Source organism: Orycteropus afer, unplaced genomic scaffold, assembly GCF_000298275.1.
Source record: "Orycteropus afer afer isolate SDZICR_OR568_19922 unplaced genomic scaffold, OryAfe1.0 scaffold00150, whole genome shotgun sequence".
NCBI lineage: Eukaryota > Metazoa > Chordata > Mammalia > Tubulidentata > Orycteropodidae > Orycteropus > Orycteropus afer.
The window spans coordinates 2,665,966-2,675,266 of NW_006921737.1; the positions used below are offsets into that span (position 1 = coordinate 2,665,966).

General features: G+C 44.0%; 1 protein-coding gene across 1 annotated transcript in view; it reads left to right on the forward strand.

The window, feature by feature from the left end:
- NTRK3 (neurotrophic receptor tyrosine kinase 3) overlaps window positions 1-9,301 on the forward strand; it is a 587,560-nt gene that overhangs the window by 495,737 nt on the left and 82,522 nt on the right. Inside the window, exon 15 of the mRNA XM_042781682.1 lies at window positions 6,446-6,576. Within this exon, the coding sequence (XP_042637616.1) occupies window positions 6,446-6,576 (131 nt within the window). The remainder of the gene's footprint in view (window positions 1-6,445; window positions 6,577-9,301) is intronic.

Here is a 9,301-nt window from a genome sequence, read left to right on the forward strand (position 1 = left end):
AATTCTGCATCCTTTCCTTCAAGGCTCAGGTGTCCAAGATTATCTTCTGTGTCCGTGTTAATTGGTTTCCCTTTTCTTTGTTGAAGAGGGTCTGTGCAATCCTTGTGCCTAGTCCGCCATCTTGCCCTGCCTCTCAGGTTAATTCTTAAAGTCCTACCACCACTCGGGAATGTCCAAGCTGTCTGTGCCATCAGGATTGCTCACGAACACTGCCAGACCGCAGCTCTGTATGTCTCCTTTTTTGGTATTTTCATGCAAATTCTTCTGCTAGTTGGGGTTTATTCCACTTCTATATCCTTCCCTTTAAGGCTGAGGGGTCCAGGATTATCTTCTGTGTCTGTGTTATTTGGTTTCCCTTTTTCTTTGTTGAAGAGAGTCCGTGCAGTCTTTCTGCCTAGTCCGCCATCTTGCCAGAACCTCCAAGTAGGTTAAGCTTTGAGTTAAAATGAAAATCTTACAGAATGGAAGGGAACAATCTTTTGTTGAATGTCTATTATGCTGCAGATATTTTCTATTATCTTTGTTATTTAAACATTGAAAATCAGCTCTCTTAACAATGCTGCTAAGTAGGTGTCCATGTTCCCATTGTATAGATAAGGCTTGGTGAGGATAAGACACAATTATTTAGTGAATGATTCAGGATTCAAATACAGAGCTTTTGTTTGTTTGTTTTTCCCCAAGTCCTCATCTTTCAACGATAATGTTTAGTGGGTTTGGGGCTCCCTCTTTAACTGTTCAGCAGGGCTGAGTAGTGATGCCTGCCACACCCCAGTTTTCTTAAACAAAGAGGTGAACCTAACAGAGGTCACCTCTGTCTCCAGCCAGATCTGTCTGTCCAGTGGACCTATGCCAGCACAGAAAATGCTGTAAGAATCTTTTTTCCTCCCAAGCACCAGACATCCCAGGTAAACAGAGGCAGGGATGTGGGTAACCACAATCAGCTCACTGATCTCTTGGGGCTCCAAAGGCTTCTTAGGTGTTTAGGTGGCTGCACACCTCATAGGATTAATAATTCTGCTCTATGTCAAGCTTGCTCCAGGCCTGGAAGACCTCCCAGAAGTGAATCCCAGACATATGGAATAACTATCTTGGTCCCCAGCACAGAGAGAGAATTCTTAGAGTAGTAACTGAAACACAGAAGTCCTTACTCTATATTTGTGTCTGATAAACCAGCTGACCTGTGGGAATGAAAAGATCTACAGGTAGTTTTCTCTGATGGACCCCGCTAATGGCTGTCTCACAAAAAAGAGTTAGGGAAAAGGCAGACCAGAAGAGTCTAGAAACCTTTCTCATTTCCCAGAGAACTTTCCCAATTGTGTACTAGTTCCTGCACTCTCCAGCAGCCCCCTCATAGCTGGGGATTAGGAGGTCTTTCTACAGCCTGGCTGTACATCCCCTCTCTTTCCTCCTCCCCTTCTAAAGTTCCAACATCTGAGCCTTGTGACCCAGACTCTGCTGGGCCAGCCAGCCAGGCAGTAAAAGGAGATTGATGCCCTCTCCTCCTAGGAAAATCCATCATTCTTTAGCTTGTTGGTCAGATGGCTTCACCAGAGGCAGCCCTGAACAGCACTATGTGAGCTAAAAATAAGCACAAATAGGGATCCAAATAGGCAAATGGATGTCAGAAATGGAACCATCTCACTCCATTCATTCCCTAGGCCCTGAGTAGGACCTGATCCTCCCAGAGTCTTCCCCAGGGTTTTCTCTGCTCTGATGGTCTCCAGTAGGAAACTCCTTTCCCTTGGGGAGATGCTCTGGTAGAGTAATGAACAGGATAAGAGATAGTCAGGCAGGGTTAGGAGAATGGGGAGGATGGAGGGAGGCATCTGTGTGGACCAGATCATCTTGGTGGTAATAAAGTAGGGGAGGACAGATTAAAGGCAGCCTAGTGTAATGGAAAGAACACAGTTTGGGAACCATGAAAAGCAGAGAGAGTTCTTCCTTGGCCACTTCTTAGCTGTGTAAATTTGTGAGAGCTACCTATGCCTCAGTTTTCTCATCTGTGAATAGGGCACAATAACACTTATCTCCCAAGGTTATTATGAGAATCAAATATTGAGCAAATGGTTGGTTTGGGGCACAAATTAATTACTTTTGTTCTTCCTATGTGGGTTCAGGAAAAGAAGCTGCTTAAGTGGTGTTTTGGAGTCTAGACTTGTTGGTACATGGAAGTCATCCACATTGAAGTGATTTGCTATATGCATTTGGCCCCAAAACAGCCATTCCTTACCAAACATCCCTGGGAACTTGTGGGGCTCCTTCTTATTCCCATGCCTTGGAAGAAGCTCTGTCCTACAAGAGAGTTTATGGTGGTCTGGAGCTTATTTTTATTTTGCATTCCTCATCTGCCTCTTCCAGCTTTCACCAACACTTCAATAGATTAAGCATAGATATTGGTCTCTAGTCTCTGGGTGGTGCAAATGATTAATGTGCTCAGCTGGTAACCAAAAGGTTGGAAGTTTGAGTCCACCCAGAGGTGCCTTGGTAGAAGGCTTGGTAATCTACTCATGAAAAGTCATCCATTGAAAACCCTATGAAGTAGAGTTCTACTCAGATACACATGAAGTCACCATGAGTTAGAATCATGAACTGGTATTGGTCTCCAAGTACCTTCATCCTGAAGGCAACTAGAATGAGCCAGGAATGTTTTATTTTGAGTCCCTGGGTATTTCCACATCTCTGGGGAAAAAAAAAAATTGTTTGTAGGTTTTTGGGAAAACACTATGGCTGATGGGAAACTTCTGCAAGGCCCTTTTCATGTGCTTGCAAGGAGCAGACAAACTCTCAGTACTGTGGTCATTTTCCCCCCACCAAGTTCAAGGCCCACAGCTGCCAAAGCTTCCCTCTGAAACTTGGGCTCTGCAGCTGCTGCTAGGCTCCTAGCTCTCATGATGTTGACAGAGGGTTGGGAAAGGTCTCCCCATTGTTGCTCCCACTTGTTCCCCAGGTTGTTCCCATCAGGGCCTATCATCCTTGCTGCTGAGGGAGGAGAGGGGAAGGGAGGGTTTCAAGATGTGACCCAGGCCCAACAGCTGAAAAACAGAGCCCAGCTCTTGTGAAGCACATCTAGTCTCATTTTGCACTTAGTGAAGCTGAGAGAGTGAAGTTCTGAAGGGAACTGGTGAAGTCACCCAGCCTAGAGTTGGACTTAAGGACCCAGGAGGATATCTAATATTGCTTTGTCTTTGTATAGATGTATTCAGTGCATTTCTACATAAGAATTCAAAAGAGTATGATGTTTATCAGGAGCCCCCTAAGTGGCACAAATGGTTAGCATGCTTGGCTGCTATCTAAAAGGTTTGGGGTTTACATCTACCCAGAGGCACGTCAGAAGAAAGGCCTGGAGATCTACTTCCAAAAAATGAGCCCTCGAAAACCTTATGGAGCATAGTTCTACTCTGATACACATGGAGTCACCAGGAGTCAGAATCAACTCAACAGAACTGGTTTGAATTGGTTTATATCGGTAATTGAGGTTCTAAAAGGGGACTTAACCCAACCTAGGTCACACAGCTGGGAGGGGAGCTACTTGGAGCTATGTCCAGGACTCCTAATCTCCTCCTGGTTTTCTAGAGATGTGACATGACTAAAATATTTGTGGGCACTGTTACTTGTTGAGACCAAACTGTAAAGGTAAACATCTATCTTCAGCTGCCTGATTCCTTGCCCACAACTGTAGTCCTATTCTGATGGTTCTCAAAGTGTAATCCTGGACCAGCAACATCAGCATCACCTGGGAACTTGTTAGAAATGTACCTTCCCAGGCTCCAACTTGGACCTACTGAATCAGAATCTCAGGGGGTGGGGTGGGGAAGCTTGCTATAAAAAACCCTCCAGCTAATTCTGATGCACACTCAAGTGTAAGAACCACTGTTCTATTCCAATGAAGAGTAAGGGTGGGGTTGAGGCAGGGGCTTTGGTTGAAGGGGACTCTTCCTAAAGTGGTTCTTTGCCTGCCCTCCTTGGCTACTCTGGCACGTGCTTAAGCTGTGGGTTCCATTCCTATCACAACTACCAGTCTGGGACTCCCAACTTGGCCATTGATTCCTGTTCTTATACAATAATATCAACAATGATGAAAACACCAAATATGATTGACATTTCAGAGGAATTACCTGTTTACAGACTTCACATACAATGTCTCAGGTAATAGGTAAGTAAAGCTTGTGTTATGCTCCAACTTCTGTTTTACAGATGAGGTGCACAAGGCTATAGTGCTTGGGGGATCCAGGTATTGACCAAGCGCTCCTGACTTTCTGGCCTTTACCAGTATTTGCTTGCTCAGATGCCTGGGCTTGGCAGCTATAAGGCAGCCATCTCCAGCACCATCTCCACCCCCAGGCCTTGCCAGGATGCTTACCTCACAGAACCTGTGCATCATGAACAGTCACCTGGGAATGATTATGCAGCAGTGAGCAGATGGCCTCCCATGAGAGGTCCTGATCTCCCATTTTCTATCAGTGGGAGACACCTTAGCCTTCTCCTTCAAGGCAAATAAATTCCACTCCTCAGGCTGGGAAATGGAAACAGAGGATGCAAAGAAGGAAACTGATTTTTAATCACCCTCTTGTAAAGACTGGGACATGGCCCTGTGCCTTGTGAGGACCGGCTGCCAGCAGCTGTGAGCCTGAGGGTCTGTCTTGCTGAGAAGGAGAGGCTAAATAATGGCCTGTAAATGCTTCCTCCTTCGGATTCTTGCTGGGTAGGTCATCTGGGAAACTGTGGGAACACCAAGAACTCTGATAGGAAAAAGAAAAAGAAAAAAAGATTTATGTGGTCTATTGTGAAGGAAGGAGCCCTGGTGGCACAATGGTTAAGTACTCGGCTGCTAACCAAAAGGTGGGTATTGCAAACTTACCAGAGGCTTGATGGGAGAATAGATCTGCCGATCTGCTCCCATAAAGATTATAGCCTAGGAAACCCTATGGGGCAGTTCTACTCTGTTGTATATTGTCACAGAGTTGGAATTAACTAGATGGCACACAAACTTATGAAAGGAATCCTTAAATCCACCATCTCCCTAACACAACCTTCCAGCCACACTCATCTGTTCCCATGACATGATCACATGTCTCCCTCATGGCCCTCAGCCTTTAGCTTTCGTTTTTGATAAAGTCTTTTGAGACAATCCTTTTCCTTGGGTATGCAACACTCTTCATAATGTCCATTGTTGTTGTTGTTGTTATGTGCCATCGAGTCGGCCCCGACTCATAGCGACCCCTCCTTGGGTTTCCGAGGCAGTATCACTACGGAAGTAGGATTGCCCAACCTTCCTTCCGAGAAGTGGCTGGTGGGTTTGAACCACCGGCATAATGTCCATACAGGTATTTAATGGGCTTCGGCCTATTGTACAATTAACGTAAAGGTCAGTGAGTAATCCCTAGGCATGCACCTTTCATCACCAGCTCCCTGCTTGTATGATTCCTTCGAAACATTCTTTCCAAATAAATGGGAGGGCTGAGGTCACATCTCTGCTTGCTTCTGGCAGACAGACTTTAATTAGTTTGCTAAAATAGCAGAGTCAAGGACAGTCTTTTCTTTGCATAGGCCTTGCTCTGGGGTGGTCTCTGAACCTTCCTTGCCATGATCTCATTGGTCTTTTTTTTCTCTTCTCTTTGTCTCAGAGGGAAGAGGTTTTTCAAACAGAAGCTTCCTCCAAATAGTTTCAGCCACCACTTGGTGGTCCCTGTCATGGACCAGGCACTGCGTTAGGTGTGCTACATCCATTGTGTAATAGTAAGAGCTAGTGTATATGCATGTATTTACTTTTTGCCAAGAACATTGGCCAAGCTATTGAAATGGATTATCTCATTTAATCTTCAAAAGATTCAGTGAGAAAAGTATTGAGGTTAATCCCATTTTACAGATGAGGAAGTAGAGGGTCTGAAGTTAAATAACTTTCCCAAGCTTCAAAATATAAAAAGCGTTGTGGGAGCCAGGATTCAAACCTGATTCCTGACCATACCCTAGAGACCTTTCTGTTCCAAGTGCAGTGCATAGACCCACAGCATCAGCATCACCTAGGAGTTTAATAGAAATAGGGATGCTTAGGCCCTACCCCCAGATCCACTGACTTAGAAACTGCATTTTAAGAAGATTCCCTTGGGGACTCCTATGCACATTATGTGTTGAGACTCGCCTATACTGTCTCCAGGAATTATAGCAATTGAATACGAGTATCTTTGTGTTATCTAGCATCAGTTCTATTTTCTAGCTGAGGAAACTGTGGTTTAAAGAAGTTAAGGGTTAGTCAGGGCCAGAGCTGAGATTTGATTCAAGGTGAGACTTTCCAACCACAGTCCACTGCCAGTTTTTATGGTCAAGTTCTCTGCTGTGTGGGGACTGGGAACCAGGGCTGCCTAGATGCCTGCACTCCCTCTGCCTCCAAGTGAGGATAAGCACCTGAGACTGACTGTGTTGCTCTCCCCTCTGTTCCCTCCCACAGATGTGCAGCACATTAAGAGGAGGGACATCGTACTGAAGCGAGAACTGGGTGAGGGAGCCTTTGGGAAGGTCTTCCTGGCCGAATGCTACAACCTCAGCCCCACCAAGGACAAGATGCTTGTGGCAGTGAAGGTAAAACTCTGAGGCATGTGCTCAACAGGGAAAGGGCTAGCTGAGAGCAATAATAGGAAGGGAAAAGGCTCACTCCATTCTAGAAGATGGTGCTAATCTGGTATCACTGTCAGATGCAATCAAGGGACCTTGCCTGAAGGTCATTGAATTTTCCTCCAAATAAAAAAATAACCTCCTTTGGCTTTGGAGGTCAAGAGCTGTAGAATTTAAGGGGGTTCTGGGGTGCAGCTAGAGAAAACAGGTGCTGTGTGTGGAAGACACTGGTGATTTTCTGGAGGTCCTGGGCTCACTCTGTCTCAAGGCTGCTCTCCATCCTACTTGGGCTCTTCATACTGTGTCTTCTGTGAGCAAAAATCATTGACCATCTTAGGAATAAAGCCAGCTGAGGAGTGGGCTACTCAAGGAGGCCCAGGAGCCACTATGTGGGAGCAACAGATATCAATAATTACAGAAGGATATTGTATAAAAGGAGTAATATATAACATAGGGAGAATGATGGAATGGTGAGTGAATTTAGAAGAAATTCTCAGATACCTCACATGGGATCCAGGGACAGACTTTGGATAGGTCCCTGACCTGCAGTTCTGTGTTGCTGTGTGGAACATGCAGATTGACATGGGACAGAAGAGAAAGCGCTTTACTACTACCAGTTGTCCTCCTCCAGCAATGATTGGGTTCTCATGTAAAGCTATGTTAAAGGATTCTTTGGACATGATTGACACAAACAAGAATCAGATAGCCCTCCTGAGGCATACACGCCCTCCTTGACTGCATACAACCTGCTGGCCTTGAGGCCAATATGACAGGAGCATGTTGTTCTGGGCTGTGGGCCAACCATAGGCCCAGGAGTGGGAGATGTTGTCCCCATAGGGACTCTTACTTGGACCTCAAAAGTACCCAACCATAGCACTGATGAGTCTGAACCATCCTTTGTCACTAGGGCCATTTCATGTTTGTGATATTTGGTTGTCTGTACTCACAGTCTGTGTGTCTGCAGAACTTCTCTGTCCCTAGAGGGCATAGACATCCACAGATGCAGGCAGTGGAGTACTGGGTTATAGGGGTAAATGTGGGACTCAGAGAACCTGGGTGTGAATCCCAGCTCCACTGTTTATTACCTATTGCCCTTGTGCAAGTGATTAACCTTTTTGAGTCTAGGTTTTCTTATCTGTATAATAAGAATGATAACACTTCCTTCTTAGAATGTTGGTGATTAAATTACATATACATGCAAAGTTCTTAGTAGCTGCCTGGGACATAGTAAATACTCAAGAAAGAATAGCTATTCTTTGTTTTTATCATCATCATCATCATCATTGATACTGGTATTATTGAATAGGCTTAGACACATGCCATAGGATTTCTCAAACTTACATTGACCATCTAGAGGAAAGGTGACCAATATATATATATATATATATATATATATATATATATATATATATATATATATATATATATGTTTTTCCCCTAGAGAGCCAGACAGAAAATATTTTAGACCTTGTGAGTTTTACATTCTCCACTGAAGCTACTCAACTCTGACTTGAGAATACATAAACAAAGGGGGATGGCTGTGTTCCAACTTTTTTTTTTTTTTTTTTACCAAAATAAGCATAGTTTCTTGACCACTGTTCTAGAAAATAACAAGGAACTAGAGTATTACCATACCCCATGAAAGGCTAATGATTATTATTACTAAACATCCTGAGAATCAACTTGCTCAGCATGTCTCCATAAAGGAGTGAAATGTATCTTTAAACATTTGGATCAGGGATGTGAAAAGTGTCCTTATTTCATCCCTAAAATTAGAATATGCCCTGCCTCAGTGCTTTTAATTTCTAGAATGTCACTAACCCACTGGGTATCCCATCATCTGCCTGGGGACTGACGAGTGAACAGACATTGTTTGCACTTTGAGCAGGAAATGAAATGTTGGCTTAAAACCCTGGAAAATGTTTCCCTCTGAGTAGTCCAGCATTAAGGAACAGCTTCCAAAGTGGGTAATGTAGAAAATGTGTTTCTGTTTTTGTCCTAGTAATAGGGTTTCCTTCTCTTTTTGCGTCATGGAACATCAAGGAGATGAGTACTCTGGGATATACACCATTTGCCACCCAGTGGATCCATCCAGTGGCCAGTCCCTGAAGAAGGGGCCCATTCCTCTAGAGAACCTCTGAGAAGCATCTTTCCTACTCCTTGTTCTCTTTAGATTTTATTCTCCTTTGTAGGCTCTTCCTCTTGAATTTGCTCTCATGTTGATGCAGTATAATTCTAGGTTTCTAGAGAACATATGCAAGTATAACCAAAATTGTCATTACCTGTCCCTGACTCATGGCAATCCCATGCACAATGGAATTGGGCCATTGTGATCTGTAGGGTTTCCACTGGCTGATTTTCACAAATAGATCACCAGGCCTTTCTTCCTAGTCCATCTTATTCTGGAAGCTCCACTAAAACCTGTTCAATCATAGTAACATGCAAGCCTCCGCTGATGGACAGGTGGTAGCTCCTTGTGAAGTCCATTGCCTGGGAATCAAACTCATGTCTTCCAGTGGTAGGTGAGTGTTCTGGTTACCTAGTGCCACTCTGTTAAGAATATACCACAAATGGGATGGCCTTAACAAACAGGAGTTTATTTTTTTATTTTTTTAAATTTTATTTTGATTTGGGTGAAGATTTACAGAGTAAATTCACTTTTCATACAGCAGTTCATATATACTTTGTCTCA